This window comes from Aotus nancymaae, unplaced genomic scaffold (genome assembly GCF_030222135.1).
Source record: "Aotus nancymaae isolate 86718 unplaced genomic scaffold, 86718_ANA_hifiasm-v0.15.2.pri h1tg000039l, whole genome shotgun sequence".
Taxonomy (NCBI): Eukaryota; Metazoa; Chordata; class Mammalia; order Primates; family Aotidae; genus Aotus; species Aotus nancymaae.
Genome location: NW_026988453.1, coordinates 8,129,827 through 8,150,086, shown reverse-complemented (window position 1 = coordinate 8,150,086; position 20,260 = coordinate 8,129,827). Strand labels below are relative to the sequence as shown.

General features: G+C 48.0%; 1 protein-coding gene across 28 annotated transcripts in view; it reads right to left on the bottom strand.

Annotated features, from left to right (window-relative positions):
• NFASC (neurofascin) overlaps window positions 1–20,260 on the bottom strand; it is a 201,811-nt gene that overhangs the window by 85,548 nt on the left and 96,003 nt on the right. For all 28 annotated transcript variants that reach the window (XM_012459367.2, XM_012459376.2, XM_012459382.2 and 25 more), the window contains exon 2: window positions 17,511–17,619. In XM_012459367.2, coding sequence (XP_012314790.2) covers window positions 17,511–17,619 — 109 coding nt within the window. The remainder of the gene's footprint in view (window positions 1–17,510; window positions 17,620–20,260) is intronic.

Sequence of the window (20,260 nt, the reverse complement as noted above, 5' to 3'; positions counted from 1 at the left end):
TTCGAGGGCACTGGCTGCATGGTTAGACCGCCTGGGTTTCAGGCCACTTCCCACTTAGAAGTGCCGGGCGGCGGGACTTGGGCAAGCACTGAGGCTTGGAAGCTTTGTATTACCATCTGAAAAATGGGGATAACAATCGTGCCGACCCTAGAGGGCTGCTGTGAGGATTCATCACACAGTTCCCACGTAAAGCACTTGGCAAAGCACGGGGCACAGAGTAAACCCTCAAAAAATGTCAGCTGCTGCCCTGGAGTGGGTTTGAGCTCGTAGGGATGGGGAAGCATTCTGTCCACCTCCACGACATTACCAAAGTGAGTAGTAAGTGGCTGTAGCAATGATGCATCCACAGTCAGCCCGCTTTTCTGTTTTCCCTTTTCTTCTGGGCTCTGGTTTCTTTCACCATATTGGGGGCCCCTTTGATTCCACAAGCTGTCCCTGGCAGACGGATGAGATGCCCGTGGCTTCCACAAGCTGTCGCCATCGGGAGCTCCTCACATTCCCACAGCCGCATTCTGGGCAGGCTGTCCTGGTGGTCACAACACGTCTGAGGTGACAGGGAAAGAAGACTGGCAGCGCCGAGACACGGCTCAGCTGGCAGCTCTTCGCCTCCTGGAGCGGAAGCCATCTCAGACTTTGGGTTGCCGTCGGCAGGCATTCATTCACATAGCCAGCTGGGCGGCAGGCATTATTATAGAGAACACATGCATGGGCGAGAGACAAAGCCCCTCTACTCCCATGGAGCTCACATCCCAGCGGGGAAGACAGTAAATAAATGTCGAATGAAAAATCAAGTGGCAGTAAGTGCAACCGAGAAAGCACAGCCCACCTGCACACGCACGTTTAGCAGCTTTGCTGGTGATTTCCAAAGCTCAGAAGCCACCAGGACATCCTCCCAGCAGTGGGCGGAGAAATGGAAGTCCATCCAGTGCAATACTACTCAGTGCCCAAAAGAAGTTAGCTACCAAGCCATGGGACGACATGGAGGAAATGCACACTAAGTGAAGGAAGCCCATCCGAAAAGGCTGCACACTGTGTGGTTACAGCCATACAGATGTTCTAGAAAAGGCAAAACTATAGAGATCATAAAAAAGTCTGTGATTGCCAGGGGTGCGGGTTGGGGGATGAATAGACAGAGCACAGAGGAGGGTGTTTAGAGCAGTGGAACTTCTCTGTATGATGCCATAATGGTGGATACCTGCCGTTATATATTTGTCCAAACCCACGGAACTCCAAGAGTGAACCCTAACATAGACTGTGGACCGTGGGTGATAATGACGTGTCAGTGTAGGTTCATCGACAGTAACGCACGTGTCAGTATGGTGAAATGTTGATAATGGAGGGGGTTGTGCACGTATGGAGATGGGGTGCATGGGAACTCTCTGTACCTTCTGCTCAATGTTGTTGTGAACCTAAAACTGCTCTAAAAGTCTTTTTTTTTTTAAAGAAAGAAACCACAGTAGTGATTGATGAGATGTGATAAAGTGAAGTGAGTCATCAAGGAAGGCCTCTCTGTGAGAAGTTAACATCTGAGCAAGACCTGAATGGTAAGAAGGCGCTAACCTTGCAAAGACAGGTCAGAAAAGCATCCAGGCAGGAAGAGCTGCTTGTGCAAAGGTCCTGTGGCAAGAATCACATTGGCTCATGCAAGAAACTGAGAGAAGCAAGCGTGGCTGGAGCTTGGAGGGCACAAGGAGAAGAATGAAACAAGTCACGGTCAGAGAGAGAAAGTCCAGGGCATGCTCATGGAGAGCTCCGAAGGCCAAAGGAAGGGGCTTAAGGCGCATTCCAAGCACGACAGGAAGCGGCTGCAAGGTTTGAAGCCAGAGTGACGTGGTGAGATTTGCTTGTAAGGACCACTCTGGTTGCCACATGGAGGGCGGAATGTCGATGGGCCAGGGTGGAAGCGGGGAGGCCACAGCCTCTGAGTGAGGCCAGCCCTCACCCTGCACACCCAGACACCCCACACTCTTTCAACAAGACCCCTACCCTGTACAGCCAGCCTCATGGCCACCTCTGGAGTAAAGCACAAAATACTCAGAGGGGTGAGGACAGAGCTAAAGATTTCTTAAGAACCTGTTAATGCTGGGCACGGTGGCTCACATCTATAATCCCAGCACTTTGGGAGGTCGAAGTGGGTAGATCACTTGAGGTTAGGAGTTTGAGACCAGCCTGACCAACATAATGAAATCCCATCTCTACTAAAAATACAAAAATTATCCGGGCGTGGGGGCACATGCCTGTGATCCCAGCTACTCAGGAGACTGAGGCAGGAGAATTCCTTGAACCTGGGAGGTGGAGGTTTCAGTGAGCCAAGATTATGCCACTGTACGCCAGCCTGGGTAACAGAGTGAAATCTGTCTCTCAAAAAAAAAAAAAGCATCTGTTAGTGCTGGGTTTTCACATTGGGTCCAGAGGGGCTGGTGGGTTCTCCGAAAGCGACTCAGGGGCCTTCTTCAAGGAGGATTGGGCGGGAGGAGAGCAGGTGGAATTCAGGACCCTCCACCCCACTCTCCCAGAGCCGCCAACAGTCACTGTTTTTACAGTGGGGTTTTGCATAAGGCTTTATTTGAAGAAAAGACTGTTGAGTGGAAGAAGAACAGTAAGGGAGAGTGACTGCCATAAACACAGTGTGGGAGGAGGGACAGGAAAACCCGTGCAGCAGTCTGACGTTCCACATTGAAACACCCTGTGCCCAGTGGCCGTGACGCACGGGGGCAGTGGCAAGGAACAAGTGTGAAGAGAGACACGCCAGGCCAAGGCTTCAGGACTGGCCTTGGAAAACCCCCAGGCTTTCCACACTAGCCTTTGCATTTGTGTTCAGGGCTCGGGTGCCCAGTCTCATCTTCCCCTATCCCATTTTGGATCACCCCTACTTATATTGAACTATTTCTAGTTTCAGGAACAGGCCCTGTGCTCTCACCCTCACCCTCGCCCATCCCATGGAGACTGAACAGATCAGACCCTAGATGATGGTGCGGTCCTGACCCACGGGCTCTGCAGCACCCAGCCCAGAACAGTCAGGCTTGCTCGGTGCTGGCGGCTCCTCTACTTCTTGCTGCCACTTTCAACTCAGAACTGACCAGGAAAGCCAAATATGTTCCTAGACCAATCACGTAAGATGCCGACTTCTAGTTAGCCCATCTCGTTTCCCAGACACATCTGGAGCCTTCCTTTCACTCATGGCAAAGCCTTCCCACTCCCCTGCCTGCCTTTGAGTCTCTGTCAAATGCAGGTGATGGTGGCTGACTCCGTTGCTGTAGCAAGCTCTGAATAAATAGCTTCTGCTTGTGCTCATGTGGGTGGCCTTTGTTTACTCCACTCTGTCTTTACGTCAATCACTCTTCTTTCCTAGTCTGCCTTAGCTGGTCTCCTTGGTCTGCCTAACTCTTTGCCATTTTCCAGGCTCAGGTCGGGTGCTACCTCCTCTGGGAAGCCTCCCTTGGTTTCCCGGCACCATCCCTTCCCACCAAGGCTGGATTAGGTCCTCGTCCTATGTGCTCTGAGAGCATCCTGGAATATACTCACTATCATGAGTGCCAGATTTCAGTGTCAACTGTCTGTTTCCCCGCCCGCACCATGAGTTCCTTGAGGCTAAGACAGTGCCCCGTTCAGCCTGCACAATGCCCAGCACACAGAGAACCCTAGTGCACATTTACCCGCTGCCTGGCCAGCACCCACACAATCCTCCTCTCATCCACAGTGCCCATGTTTTTCTTTGGAGAATTCATCTCTACCCCTTTCTCAGAGCAATGCTACACCAATTCCAGTGCTGGGCCCTGATTAGTTTAAACCAGTTACCATCCCCTAGCTCTCACCACCACAACTGGTTTAGGAATGGGCATCTATTCCAGCAAGCGGCAATGCGATTCATGAAGACTTCTGCTGACACCTCTAGGAAAGAGGAGTTTCCCCTCTCTTCTGAAAAAGACCCTGTGGTCATCTTCAGTAAGAGGAGAGGCTGGAGCTGTTGGGGGTGGGAATGGGGGTCTCCATGAGGAATCTGAGGATAACCCAGAAGGCAGAGAGAAGACATAGGAAGACTGAATCCTTCGTGTCCTTGTTTGAGTTACTGACTGAGCATTTCCTGAAACAAGGAAAATTACAAGGGTTTTTAATTACATACTCATTAACAATTCTCTTTAATTTGTAAGCCAGTTAGAGTTGAATTTTCTATCACTTGCAACTGGCTGTGCTGTCAGAATCGGAAATGCCCCTAGAATGCTGGTTGATGCCTGCTTCCTCTGCCTCTACTTTCTGTATAAAAAAAGCATCCTTCCTCCTGCCCACCTCTACCTGGACCCAGCCCCAGCTTCTGCATGGATCTGCCCTTGACCATGAAATTCCACTCTCTTCAGAACTTCCAAACTCTTCTCAACTGCCTCTCTGCTTCATCAGAGAAACATCTTCAAGTTTCTCTCATCTCTCTCTCTCTTTTTTTTTTTTTTTTGAGACAGAGTCTCACTCTGTTGCCCAGGCTAGAGTGCAATAGCATGATCTTGGCTCACTGCAACCTCTGCCTCCCAGGTTCAAGCGATTCTCCTGCCTCAGCCTCCTAAGTAGCTGGGATTATAGGCACCTGCCACCATGCCTGGCTAATATTTGTATTTTCAGTAGAGACAAGGTTTCACCGTATTGGCCAGGCTGGCCTCGAACTCGTGACCTCAGGTGATCCACCCATCTTGGCCTCCCAAAGTGCTGGGATTACAGGCATGAGCCACCATGCTCAGCCTCTCTTATAACAAAAAGATCCTTCTCTGTATCCCACAGCCTCCCTATATATATGCATAGTTGAATTTTTTTCTCCATCTCTTCTCTTCTGAAAGCTTTTTTTTTTTTTGGCTTCTTCTTTTCCCATTCACTCCTCATACTCCTCTAACTCTCCTCTCTTGACCTCCCACTGGTTGAATCTAGTGTTCTCAGTCTTTATTTTCCCAAACCTTCTGGAGGCACTGGAAATTGTTAGCTAATCCATCCATCCTAACATTCTTTCTTCCCTGGCCTCTGAGACATCACTTTGAGACCCCCTCTTGGGTCTGGCATTTATATCCTCCATGGCGGCACTGATCACAAGGTTGGATTCTCTTCTTCTGCCTAAAATTCAGTGTCTCCATTAGGGTCATATGTCCCCATCTCCATTCTCCATCTTTGTTGGTGGAACCCATTTGAGTCATCCAAGCCAGACACCTGGGAATCGCCCTTACAACCCACCCCTTTCACAGCCCACACCCAGGCACCAAGGCCCTCAGACTGTCTACTTCCCAGTGTTGCTGACTCCCCGTCTCCCGCACACCCTCCTCATCTCACCTTTCACATACATGTCTCATACACTATGGCAATAACCTCCGGGCGGTCTCCTCCATCCAATCCACTCTCCGTGTTGCTATTACAGTGACTTCTCTAACCCCTCGTCTGATCATGTCAGTGCACCTCTGAAAATCCTTCCATATCATCCCGTTAATCTATAAGATCAGACCCATACTTCTGAGTGCAGCACTCAAGGTTTTTGGAGATCAGGCTCCTGCAGGTCTCTCCAACTGCCTCCCCCACCCCCAACAACCCAACCCCAAATGCTTTTTAACTGCACGCTGCACCACACCATCTGTGCCTCCATACCTTACACACGTGATCCCCTGTGCCCGGAAGGGCTTTTCCTCCTTGCATGTGATCAATTCCTACTCAGTCTTCAAGACTCTGCTCAGACGTCTTTGGTCAAGGGAAGAATCCTGTGTTCCCGCTGTGCCACTCTACCACAAACCTGCCGCTCCGGGGCATGGGGCACACTGTCGTAAAACTATGTTTAAACTACGGGTGGGAAATATCTGTAAACGTTCGGATAGTGACTGTTTTTGGCCTTGCGAGGCATGCAGTGTCTGTCATGACTACTGAACTTTACCTTCACAGTGTGAAAGCAGCCACAGACGGCGAGTGAACAGGCCTGTCTCTGTTCCGATGCAACTGTATTGATGAAAGCAGGCAGGTATCGGTCTGGACTTGGCCCATAGGCTGTAGTTTGCTAACTTCTGACTTAATCTTTCTCCCCTCTTTGTGAAATTCTTTTTTTTTTTTCAATGACTTTTGCAAAAACTGTCAATCTTCATGAAATTCGTGAGGCTGACACCGTGCCCTGTTCATTCTTGTGTGCCAGTGGTCAGCATAGTCCCTGGCAAGGAATATTTACGGACTAGAAGATCCAAGGTTTCAATCCTGCCACTTCTCTTTGATAAATATCTTGTTTTCCAAGCCTTTAAAAAATCTAAAGAATGGAAATACATGTTCCTGCATTTCTGCCTTTTTCAGATGATTGTTATAAGAACTAAATGAAATATTGCACAGGAACATAAAGCTGCTCTTACTTTTTTCTTATTGCGTTCCTTCCTGGCAAGCTCAAGTTACTTCACTAAAAGCAAGACCTTTACGTTTTCTCTGAGTACAGGGTAAACCTAACCCAAAGGAGGCCTATATTTTGCCTGTCAGGGGCTGGTCTGGGGCTTAGCTGCAGGCCACACTCTGCCTTATAGTATCTCCTTATTTCTGGGAATGAAGCCCAGGGTGGGGTTGCTCTGCCCATGCCTCCTCTCCCGCTTCACTTCACTTGCCTTCCAGATTCCACAGGTGGCTGGGCAGCGTGAGAGAGAAAAGGGGAGATCATGATAAAAGGATGGTTTCATGGTCTCTAAAGCCTGTTGAGGACGATTTTTGTGTTAGAATAGGATCTGATGACTGACTGGCAGTAGATGCAAGAAGGATGGCATCAACGTTTCTAAGTTGGGAAATTGGACTAGGATGACTCTACTAATTGACACCAAGAATACAGAAGGGAGAGCAAGTCTGGTAGTCATGGGGTGCAGGGAATCACAAGCAAGGAAGAGAATATGTTCAGTGTGAAATGGCTAGGAGCCATGAATAAAACAGTTCTTCAGGTATTCTAAGGCTGTGCTCCTGAATTACTGCCTAGGGATACACCAATAGATTACTGCTACCAAGGCCTGGAGCCAGCAATTAGCGCTCTAATCAAATGACTAGAATAGTACTACAAGGACCAACACAGAAATACATTGGCACATCACTGCCACAGGAAGTTGTAGGGGAACAAAGAGATAATAAAAGCCCAGCAGAGCCAATGCAAAACTCAGCCATTCTTCACTGCATTAAAAAAAAATGCAGCAGGGCTTATTACTATAGCTGCCTGGAAGCAACTTGTTCAGGACAGAGAGAGAGGAATGCAAATAGGAGGATACAGAGGCACACAAAACTAAGGAGTATGTATGTGGGTACACGAGAGGTCTGAAAAGAGCTCAGATTTATCCCTCATCGGGATGCAGGGTTCCACGTGGACAGGCAGCAGGTTCTTTTAGTTGGAACTGATGATCATATGTATTTGTCAAGAAATTTGTTCCTAATACAAAGTAATAATGTTTGCAGAGCAGCTCAGCTTATTAACACTATAATAACTACATTCTCATTCATATTCTGTTTTTTCTTTTCCCTTCTTAAGGAATAAAGAGTCAGTGTGTGTCCTGCCTGAGCCTAGCCTCGATCACATTTGTCTTTGGCAGAAAAAGTTATCCAGGAATCTGAGGGATAAAATCTGCCTTCTCAGAACAGCTCTCAAGCCCCTGCATGACCCAGCTCCTGACCCCTGTGTGACTTCTTCTCCTCCAGCATCTGCCCTCCTGTATCCCCACACCAGCCTCCAGGCCTTGGACTACCCTGTACAGGCCATGTGCTTTCTGCACCTCTTGCCGTCTCTGCTCCCATTTTGGTGATGCCAGAAATGCTATTCTCTTCCTTCTCCACAGTGCAAATTCCCTTTTCGCCAAGGCCCTAAGTAGCCCATCCCTCCACAACAGGGTCCCCACCTTCCCACTGAAAGTAGGTGGCAATTTCTCTTGTGCTTCGTAGCATGCCCCATGCTCTGTTCCAGCGGTCATTTCCTCCTGCCCCATGGGATTCATTTATTCCCAAATCCATCTCCTGCATCAGACTTTGAGGTTAAGCTCAGAGTCCATGTCTTGTCTCCCCTGAGACAGTACAATAAATACTCATGGGATGAGTGGACAGCCATCCTATCAGATACTTTCTATTACTGGGAGATGTTTTAATAGCTCATCAATGAATCAGTATAATAAGTCCTTGGTTGCTATAACATGGGATAGATCTGTTGTACAGTATAAGCCTGAGTTATTACTCAGCAACAATAACCTAACAATAGCATCTAACCGGCATCCTGTCCCCATAGCAGAGCCCGCCTCTGCTCAGCAGACATGCTCATCTTTCTTTCTCTAATCCCTGCCTCCTCCAACTTTGAGAGCTTTCTGTCTGACCTGTCAGGGCCACACTCAACGTCACCCTATTTGCTCCACTCCACAGACTCTCAGAATCGAGGGATTCAGATACCCCAGGCAGCAGCCTCAGAATCGCCAACACTTCCACTGTCAGCCTCTTCCTTTCTCTTTCATCCTGAGGCTCTGGCTTAGCTGCACTGCGTTCTGAAATTTGCCTTCAGCACAGGGATCGACTGGGCATGACTGAGGGCAGCTGTCCCCCGCCTCCCCTCCTGCCCTCTGATCCCCATGGCCACCTCCCTTCCAACTCTGCCATGCCAACGAAGGAACGCTGCAACAGATGGTGACCCAGCCATGCTCCTCCCTTCCAGCTCACAGGCATCTGAAGGCCAGGGCTATGAGTCTCCTAGGAAACTCTAACTGTCCCCTATTGATGCCTAGCCCGTCCCAGGGAGACAGAACACCAAGCAAGTGGAGAAAGAGGGATCTCTGGAAGAAAATAAGATTAGGAGGGGAAGCGGCAGGGAGGGACTCCCTGGCTCCCACTCCCCAGGGAGCACCTGCCACAAAATCACATCTCACCATATCTCCTTTACCCCAGACAAAATGACCCCATGTCTCAGCATCTTCTAAGAAAGTCAGTCTTCTCTTATGGAAGAGGCAGTTAACTACCAAACTCTCCAGGGCAGGACTCCGCAGCAGAGGAAAGCACTCACCAGCCTGCTTCAGGACCTCGACCTCCCCCACACTCAGGGAGAGAAACCCAGCTTCCTGGCCGGTGTGGGGTTGACCAGTCGGTCTTCTAGAATTTTCACTTAGCCCGGGAAACCTTGTATATAGGATTTGACTCCCCGCTTTCCCCTCCTCCCTCCTCAGGGTTGGAGGGGGGTGGTCTCCATCTGCTCAGTGGCTGTGTTTCACGCCTGGCTCCCTTTCCTTGTCGGGGGAGAGATCTGTGGGAGCGAGGGGCTGTGTGTTTAACCATTGATAGCACTCAGCAGGCCCAGCCCGCCTCTCTCTGCCTCGGCTAAGTTCACAGAGGCCAGGGGGATGGGGGAAAATGGTATCAGGTGGTCCTGATTCCCTCCCGGGAAGGGGTGGAGGAGGACACCTGGTTTTAGGATTAGGGATTTGGCTGAAAAACAGATGTTTCCTGCTCAACACTCGGAACTAATCTATAGGTTGAAACCTAAACCTCTTGGCTATTACTAAGCTGGGGAAGAGGGAAGGGTTGGGAAAGAAGAAAGGGGGAAGGGACTTTTCCCTCCAGGTGACCACCGTGAAGATCCAGTGAATACCTCATGTTCACACCAGGCTCTCTAGGGGCCAAAGTGCTTTATGAGGCACCATGTTATTCATAAGCCACCAGCGGGACCAGAGCCCCACGAGAAGCCTGAACCCACCAATAAAGTGCAGCCACTGCTAGGGTGGGAGGTGCCTGCATCTCACTGCCACACTGTGACCAGTTGGGTTATCAAGCCATACAGCTTGGACAGAGAGACGTTTGTGTTCTTGTTGTAATGACATCGTGTAGGACAGCCACAAATCTTTTAACCATTCACTTGTTATGGACCTTTAAATGGTTTTTCTTTACTTTTCCCCCTATTACCACAACGCTGCGAGCATGTCCTTATATTTATGTCCCTATATATGGAGAAAATGTGGCTGCTGCTTCATGCTGTCTCTTTGACCCAAGGCCAACTAACTGGAGCCTGGCACATTGCAGCCTGGCACAGCAAGCCCAAGGTGGACAGGTGTCCCTGGTCTACAGCCCAGCGATGTCATTGACACACACCACAGACTGGCAGTCACGGGCTATACTGGGGAGGACATCGCTGATGCTACAATCCAGCCAAAGACTCTTTGGGGCTGTGGATTTTTTCCTCGTCACTGCTTGCCTATTCATGCTCTGGGGGCAGGACTAGGACACATGCATGAAGTGGAAAAGATGCTCAAACGTAGTCACTATACCCTCCCGATTAGCGGACCCAATACCCTGTGGAGGACTGGCTTAAATGAGATTTGTGGATTATCTGTGAGTGGATGTATGCAGGCCCTGCTGCCTGGTCCTGCTAGTCACTGACAGCTCTGACCAGTCTCCTGCAATATAAAAATTAGCGAGTAAAACAGGATGTAAAGAAAACAGAAGTTAAGGCATTAATGCTAGGGGTACTGCCAGTCTCCACCTGCTGAAAATCAAGATGCGAACTCTCTCTTCTGGGGAGGAATTCTGACCCCACCACCACGGAGAACAGCCTCCACCTGTCTACAATTCAAGAACCCAGCTTCTCACTTGCCTCATCTGCTCCCCTGGGGAGGAAGTTTTCACAGCAATTAGACACACATCCTTCTTCACAGCTGGAGGGAGAGGCTTGTGAAGTTCCCCAATCCCCCTCTCCCCACAAATGGGTGGAGAAGGCGTGGGGTGTATCAAGGCGTCAGGCAGCAGCTGTCTCCAGGGGCTCTGTCATTACAGGGGAGTGGTCAGAGGGAGGGGGATGGTGGGGTGGGGAGTGATAATCTTGTGTGACAGGTCCCCAAGGGTGGGAGAAAGTAAGGAGCTGAAGGTAGAAGTCCAGAAAGGGGGCCTTGGAATTAGAGTTAGAAGGTCTAGGGCTCTTCAGAAGGTTAAACACAGAGCTACCCTATGACCCAGTGATTGAACGAGCAATATGCAGTATATCCACACAGAGGAATATCACTCAGCCGCAAAAAGAAATGAAGTACTGATGTGGTGAACTCTCAAAACATCTTGCTGAGAAGCCAGACACAGCAAGCATATGATTCCATTTATATGAAATGTCCAGAATAGGCGAATCTGTAGAAAATAGAGTGGTGGTTGCCAGGGCTGGAGGTGGAGGTGGGGAAGAGGAGTGACTGATGGCATAGATTCTTGTAAGGGCTGGGAGTGCTTATAAAAATGTCCTAAAATCCATTGTGATGATGGTTGCCCAAATCTAGGGGCACAAAAATCACTGAATTGTATTATTTATTTATTTTTGAGACAGAGTCTCCCTCTGTCATCCAGGCTGGAGTAGTGCAGTGGCGCAGTCTTGGGTCACTGCAACCTCTGCCTCCCGGGTTCAAGCAATTCTCCTGCCTCAGCCTCCCAAGAAGCTGGAATTACAGGCATCCAGTGCCAAGCCCAGCTAATTTTTGCATTTTTAGTGGAGACAGGGTTTCACCATGTTGACCAGGCTGGTCTCGAACTGCTGACCTCAAGGGATCCACCTGCCTTGGCCTCCCAATGTGCTGGGTTTATAGGCGTGAGCCACCGCACCTAGCCTGAATTCAATTTACATAGTAAATTGTACAATGTGAATTGCATCTCAATAAAGTTGTCATTTAAAAATTTTAATAAGGCAGGGCACTGTGGCTTGTGCCTGTAATCCCAGCACTTTAGGAGGCGGAGGTGGGTGGATTGTTTGAGTCCAGAAGTTCAAGACCAGTCTGGGCAACACAGAAAAAACCCATCTCTACAAAAACTATAAAAATTAGCCAGGCATGGTGGCATGTGCCTGTGGTCCCAGCTACTCAAGAGGCTGAGGTGGGAGGATCACTTGAGCCCAGGAAGTTGAGGCTGCAGTGGGCTGAGACTGTGCCACTGCACTGTAGCCTGAAAAACAGAGTGAGACCCTCTCTCCCCCTCAAAAAAAAAAAAAAAAAAATATATATATATATATATGTATGAAAAAAGAATTACATAAGGACTTGGAAGACTTTGTTAGAAAAAAACTGTGATACTTTGAAGAGGAAAATAGATAAATTTACACATACAGTTTCAAATGCTCAAAGGAATTAAATGAACTAAGTTTACTAATGAAACCAAACAAGTGATTGCTAAAATCTATAATATTTATTAGGAAAATTGTAAAAATTTGTTGATTGAAGTAAAAAGTTTTAGGAATAATTAGGTTTGGGGATTTGTACTCATTGAAGATTGGTTAATTAAAAAAAAAAAAAAAAGACCTAGGGCTAAGTTCTTGTATATCACCTCGAGCAAGTCACAAACTGGTCTCTATTGCCACAGCAGCTTTCCTAAAAGATATCTGTGCAACCCCACAACCCATCCTTATTTTAAACCCCAGTTTCCTCCTCCTGGACCCTGCCAGGCTCCCTGAGTGAGATGTCTATTTGAAATCTCAGACCATTGTCCATCTGAGGACCCAGCACCTGGACACATCTGCTCATGACATCACTCAAATCAAACTGCTTATTCTGTCCTCGACTTGGGGGATTGCAAGCCTAGTTTCAACAGACCAGAGTCCTAAAGCCATTTGAAAACCATAACAAGTGATTGCTGAAATTTATAAGATTCTAACTATAAGGCTGAGCTCAAGCAGGGAAAAAAAAGAGGGGCAAGACTATAGCTGAAGAACCCTGGGTTGGGGAAAAGAGATGACTTTCAATCCCTTAACCAGATTATGAGCTTCTTGAGGGAAAGGAAGAGCCTTTTCCTTTTTCTTTGGCCCTTCACAAAAGCGAGTATTAGCTCAAAGCAGAATAGGGCTGGGGTTAATAAACAGTGGTGAATGACAAACTAGCTAGGAAGCCACACAGACCGGGGGAAATGTATCAAAGATGCGGAGATTTGTCTCACAAGGAAGCGTGTTTAATCCAGCTGGCACATGTGACTTGCAGCCACACACACCTGAGTTTCGATCCCACCGAGCCATTTATCTGCTAAGTGGTCTTCTGTGGTTTATTCTCTCTCTCTGAGTCTGTTTTCTTGTCTTTAAAAGTGGGATAAATGCACTTATTTATTACAAGGTTGCTGTGACAATTCCTAAATGAATTAATGAGCTGATGTACATACATGGCATCTAATCCGAGGCCTGGCACATGGTTGGCATCAAAACCTATTGGTCCTTTCCTCACCTGTAATCCCAGCACTTCGGGAGGCCGAGGCAGGTGAATCATGAGGTCAGAAGTTCAAGACCAGCCTGGTCAACACAATGAAACCCCTTCTCTACTAAAAATACAAAAATTAGCCAGGCATGGTAGCAGGCACCTATAGTCTCAGCACACAGGAGGCTCGGGCAGGAGAATCACTTGAACCTGGGAGGCGAAGGTTGCAGTGACAGAGTGAAACTCCATCTCAAAAACCAAAACAAAACAAACAAAATAAACGATTGGTCCTTTCTCCTCCCCCGCCAAGTTACAGCTGGTATACTGCTTTGTGATAAGGCTTTGGAGAAGACGGGCTTTCAAGTTTACTTTGCAGGTCTACAGCGTAGACGACACCTGTGCAGACACCATACCCTGGCTCCATAGCTAAGGAATGACTGTTTACTCTTAGAGCCAACAGATGGTTATCTGCACAGGCATTGTTGACTTTAGACCAGAGAGAAAGGGAGGCTCCTATAAAATCCCAGGCCAGCCAAATCCCCTCTGAGTTCCTCTCTCTTCTGCCTTTGCCATGGTTTCTGGAAGCAAAGCACTCCATACCAGCTTCTTCCACCCATGTCCCATGAGCTCTGATGTCAAACCAAACAGCTGGAGTCAGCCCCAGAGAAAGAGCTGGGTCTTCTGAAGTGACATCCATTCAGCCGCCAATATTGGTTTAGCTGCTGATATTCCAAGGATAGCACATCCCCGGTTGCATTTTTAAAATTCTTGTCTGATGTGATAAGCAGGAGCACAGGGAGGAAAGAATGAAGACAGCAGGAGGGAGCAGCACCTGTTCCTTCCCTCCCTGCCTGAAGCCTTCTGCATTTATATCCCATACAGACATCAGTCTGGATCCAACTGCTATCCTGGCAGGCTTCTACAGGCTGGAGGAGATGTGAAAATACAGGAGGTGTGGGGGAAGGGAGGTGGGAGCAAGAAGGGGGAGGCAGCAGACAGAACGAGGATTTTCCTGAGTTATAAGATGCACCATTTGTCTAGAGGTCTGGTTGCAAAGCGCTGGCGGCTACGAGTGCTTACACCAAAGACTCTTAGCTCCAGTGGTGTGCGGAAACCTTGGTGTCTTATGCCCGGGAAGGGCTTCCCTTTGCTAGAGTATATGGTCCTCTTATTAGAAACTCACAGTGTCATGCTGTTTCAAACCTCACAGCCCAGCCTCTGGTGGAAAGGTGGGCTTATCGAGGCAGCAGGAAAGGCTGAGAGAGGTCTAGAAAATGATTGCATCCCTGCAGCAGAAAGGAGGTAAATGGCATGGGCTATCAGGGGCAGTAGCTTTCACTGTTGACACCCCTGTTCCTCACACCTACCCTATAGGTCTCGGTGCCTGGGGAAAATGGGGCTAAGCAGCGGGGCTGCCTAAGGCGCCTGGAATTGGTTTGGGGGCAGCAGGTGGGGAAGACAGTTCCTAGGGAAGCGCCACGGCCCCACTCCCAGCGATCCACAGCTGTGTGTCCTGGGCCCATGCTGTCCGAGGGGGCCTGTGCCAATGTTTCCGGAGAGAGGAGGCCCAGCTTCTCTCTGACAGGCAGAGGGACTTAGGAGTGTGAGTGCAATTAATCAAATAGATCCGTTTGGGAAATTGAAGGCCTGGGGAAGCTGAGTGGCGTCTCTGCCTTGTATCAGAGGGCCAGTGTCTGCTTCCTGTGATGGGAGCTGACAAGGAGCAGAAGTACTGGGGGTGTCGGGAGGGAAGGGGAGAGATGAAGCCTGAGTGTGGAGGGTGCTGGGGTGGAAGGAGGAGGGAGGGGCGGTGCAGGAGCAGATGCCTGGGGCAGCTCCAGATGGCAGTGGCTTCCAACAAAGGGAGAAGAGGCACAGAAACGGAGGGCTTCCTCCTTAGGCGGTTTCAGAGCTCACACCTGGAGCCCCAGGGGACACTTGCACCGAAACAGCTAGGCAGTGTTTCCAGTGAATCCTGGAATGAGCCACCCTAAATACACACGCCAGCCCCAAACCCAAATGGTTGCCACACAGGTGCCAGAGTTGGACTACAGGATTCAAATCCAGGCTCTTCCTTAGATGGGGGAAGTTCCTTAACCTCTGTGTACTTTTATTTTCTGCCATCAGTCAAACATGGGTAACAATGGGCCCTACCTCATGGGGCTGCTGTGCGAGGACAGACTGCAGGGCACAGTGCCTGGTGCCCAGGGATTGCTGAGATGCTGATTATTATAATGATGACTATTACCATCATCTAAAGAAACCTGGGTCAGCTTCCCTTGTTTCAGAACTTACTGTACCCTTGACAACCATATGTCCTGCTGGCAAGTAGTCTCTGCAGGCTTTCTGATTTCTTTTTTAAGGTTCCTCTGTGTGTCTGAAAGTCCTTTGATAGGCGCTGCCCCTTCATGATTTGTGGGTGCTTCAGACTGGCGGAGGCAGTGTGATGTCATAGCAAGAAAAACAGTCTACGATTCAGGGCATCCAAGACTAGCAGGGGCTCTTCCACTAATTAGTTTTGTGAAATCTTGGGGGAAATAACTTCTCAGGGAGCCTTAGTTTATTCATCAATCAAATGGGGATGATGACAGCAGCCTTGCTCATATCACTGAATTGTGTTGACAGTCAAATGATACAATTAATGTAAATGGTACACTATTAAAAGGATTCAGCTCAGAACTGATAGTCGATTTTGCTGGTTAATTCGCAGTGTCCAGAAGTATGAGCCAGAACCAATTTATCCTGGTCAGGCGGGAGGTGGCAGGGCACGACTCCATGGCAGCCACATCTGTCGTCGGGCAGTGAGACTGCCGTCATCAAAGAAGGCAGCCCCCGGGGTTCCTTAGGTGGGGATCTGGTCAGGCTACCCGGAGTGAATGTGCAGGAGGGACAGGGATAGAGAGTGGGGAGGGTGCACGGGAAAGTGTCAAGAGTAGGGACCTGGTGACACAGAGCTGCCCTAACTCGCTGATTCTGTCCCCATCCAGTTTCATATATACTTCAGACCCATTTAAATATACTGGTACACCGCTTTTGCAATCACACTCCTCCACAGGTAGTAAAAGAATGGCATGCCCCCAGCCCCCCGCCGCCCCCAAGAAAACACACACTATCCGTCAGTATGTTCAAGTTCAACGTCAGTAACAACAATAGGGTGAAGATACCCTAAGGTCAGATGAATTTCCCAGGAGGTTTCTGAAACTTGACACTGTTCTGAGATACATGGTAGCCCTGAAAGGGCCCACACAAGAAACTGCCTTGATAAAACAAGTATATCTGAACTGCCACTGATATGAGAAATCATAATAACCCTCAGTTATTAAACGCCTGCTATGTACCAGGCACCATGCAGGGCTCTTTATCTGTTTATATATTTACCCTTTAACCTTTACCACAAGGTGTTGGTTATTATCCCCGTTGTATAAACCAGAAAACTGAGGCCTAGAGATGTTCAGTGTTCTCAAGGTCACAAAGCCAGTGGACCTGGAATTCCAGCAGATGTGACTGGATCCCAAATCCATGTCATCAGCACGCTCAGCTTCCACTTTTCAACCCTGTCCATGCCCCACCCCCCCGCCCCAACTCTTTCTGGGAGGACAAAAGACACCAAGAGAGGGCGGTGGAGTGAGAAAGACCAACTTTGATGAGGCAGAGATGCCCAAACTCAAAGAACAAGGCAACCTTGCCCCGCGCAGGCCTCCAGGTCAGAGTCTCCCAGCCCAGCAGCCTCGGTCAGTCTGTCACTACTGCCCTTACTGCTCTGTCAAAATTGCAGCCCTCAGTTGTCACTCATCCTCGCCTGCCACCGGGGCCTGAGAGTAAAACAGGGGTTGCTGGGAGTGGCAGCAAAATCTAACCCGGAATGGAACAAGGCAGACCCTGGGCACAGGGCGTGGCTCAGTGCTGCGAATCTCGGCTGCTTACTGAGCCTGGACAACTGTCCATCTGCCGGGTCCCAGTGCCCCACCCTAGGGCAGGGATTCTCGGACTGTCCCCCATATGCCAGGGCTGTCAGTCAAGAGCTCCCAGGTTGTGGAGGTCCAGACTAAGTAGGGTGTGGGTCACAAAGCTGTCACCCGATTTTTCAATTAGGTGGACATTGAGACAATGCCAGTGTTAATGTTGGCTGACTGTCCCTGCCAGGGAAGAAGGCTCAAACGCTACCCTCAGCAGCCTCCTTGCAGGGAGAACCTTGGGATGCAGTTCTGCGGCAACTCAGGGCTTCTGTCTCTGGGGAGAAGAAAAGAGATGCCGCTCCGAAGATTCCTGCGGCCAGGCAAACAGGCTTCCCTTCTCAAAGAGAAGGGGCAGGAGGCAGGAATGTCCCCCCACCCTCACCCCTCCAGTGACATACACCCAGGCCCAAGTCCTGCTTACCTTCTTTGCCTCATTCAGCCTCCTTCTTTCAACACCACAGGAGGCTCCGTTCCAGGCTGCAGAAGAAAGGGAAACTCCAGCGTCCCAAATTGCACATAAGTCAATCAACCTGTCTCAAGCAAGCACAAAGGAAAACCCAGGGTTACTCTAAGAAAGGAAAAAAAAAAAAAGGCTTTGTGGTTTGCAGCTTGCTCATTCACTGGGGAAATTACATCTCTGTCTACATCCATTTGTAAAGTTTTGCATAGCGTAACAGCATCTTTGTTCAAAGAAGTTCAAAGCACTCTGCAAAAAACAAAACAAAATCAAAAAAGAGAAAACAGGACAGATCCTGCAAGAGTGATTGTCTCTCTCATCCGTAACCATTTCTTAGTGCCCTGACACCATAGTCTAATTGCTGATTCCCTGTTCACTGCAAGAAGTTAAGCCATATCTCGAAGAATCTCTCTTACACCAGGGGAGAACTTACCCACGATCATCTCCTTAATTTTTTAGCTTCCTAGGAGAACGACTATGTTTTTCTTCTCTGTCTACTGATAAGCAAACCAAGTTTACCGTAAATAAATCCATAACACATTGAAAGGGGATCCAATTTCAGGGTCAGGAGATGCAAATTTTAAATCCTGGTTACGTCATTTAGAGTAGGACACTTCCCTGTGTGACTCAATTTCTGAATCTGTAACACGGGGAGAAGGCATGACAGAGTGGGTCAGACCATTAGTTAGCGGGGTTCAAGTCCAGTTCTTTTGAACAACATATAACCTTTCTTGGTAGAGATAACATATTCCATTTTGTCATTTGTAACAACATTAAAATGTGTCTGCAAGAGGCTGGGCATGTTGGCTCATGCCTATAATCCCAGCACTTTGCACAGACGAGGAGGGCAGATCACTTAAGGTCAGGAGCTCGAGACCAGCATGGCCAACATGGAGAAACCCTGTATCTACCAAAAATACAAAAATTAGCTGGGTGCGGTGGTGCCTACCTGTAGTCCCAGCTATTCAGAAGGCTGAGGCAGGAGAATGGCTTGAACCTGGGAGGCAGAGGTTGCAGTGAGTCGAGATTGTGCCACTGCACTCCAGCCTGGGCAACAGAGTGAGACTCCATCTCCCCTCCTCCAAAAAAAAGTGTCTGCAGAAAATAGTATAGTCCACTTTGTAGAGGGGAATGTGACAATAGCTATCTAAATAAGTATGCATTTACTCTTTGACCCAACAATCCCAATTCCAGAAATCTATTCAAAATATACCCTATATGCCTACAATCCCCAAGCTTCTTGTTAAGTGAAAAACACATGATAGAAAATAATGTTTAATATGCTACCATTTATTTAGGAAAGAGAGGAGGAATACAAGAATATATATTCATTTGCTTACATATTTTAAAAAGACAATACAATGATAAAGCATAAAATACATTTTAAAAGACCTACAGGGGCCGGGTGTGGTGGCTCACGCCTGTAATCGCAGCACTTTGGGAGGCCAAGATTGGCGGATCACTTGAGATCAGGAGTTCGAGACCAGTCTGACCAACATGGTGAAACCCTGTCTCTACTAAACTTTACAAAAATTAGCTGGATGTTATGGAGGGCACCTGTAATCCCATCTGCTCGGGAGGCTGAGGTATGAGAATCTCTTGAACCTGGGAGGTGGAGGTTGCAGTAAGCTGAGATTGTGCCACTGTACTCCAGCCTGAGTGACAGAGCAAGACTCTATCTCAAAAAAAAAAAAAAAGTTTCAAAGAATTACATAAAGATGAAAATAAAATGAAAGAAATGAACCTTTGAGTTCAGTTGGTTGGCATACTACACATAGATTAAAACAATAGTAATTTGACTGTGTAACTTTATCGGGGTGTCCAATCTTTTGGCTTCCCTGGGCCACATTGGAAGAAGAAGAATTGTCTTGGGGCCACACACAGAATACACTAACACTAAAAGGAGTTTAAGCAATTGCAAAAAAAGTCTCATAATGTTTTCAGAAAGTTTATAAATTTGTGTTGGGTCACATTCAAAGTCATCCTGGACTGCATGTGGCCTGTGAGTTGGACAAGCTTGCCTTAGATAGATGTACCCTAAAGATAAAAAGAAATGCCCTGTGCCCCACAATAAATTCTAAACTGTTTTAAATAATCATATTAAATAATCATATTATTGATGGTACTATAATATTATTATATGTCCACTGTGGAATAAATCAAATGAGTAACACTGTTGATGTTGCTTGGAAAGAAGATTCGCTGGCTGAAAGGAGATACAAATGTAAGATTGATGAAATTGGGTAAAAATTCTGTAGTCTTGATTGTGAACTGAGGGTATCAGTATGCCCTTCATGTTTTAGGTTAATCACACACGTGTGCATGCACGTTTCCTAGCTCTGTTCACTGTAAGGCCTAGAAACAATGACCATCCTAGTAGGAATGAGCACCTCTAGCAATCAGATTGCGAATTCTAAATACCATTCCCTGAGAGTTGGGCCTCCTCAGAGAAATGACTGTCTCCAAATTTGATGCGGCAAACATACAAGATAAGCCTAGAATATCCTGTCATGCCAAAAAAGCAAACAGAGTGTTAAAGACTACGAGAGTCATGTCAAAAGGACTCAGAAACCAAGCAGAACAACATTTCTGTGGTCAAGCTGAGTATCAATACGGATAACTGCAACAGGGAGAAATATAACAAATGCATTTAAGTCTATGAATTCCCAATAATATTTAAAAATAATCCTAAATAGGCCATTAGTCACATTTGA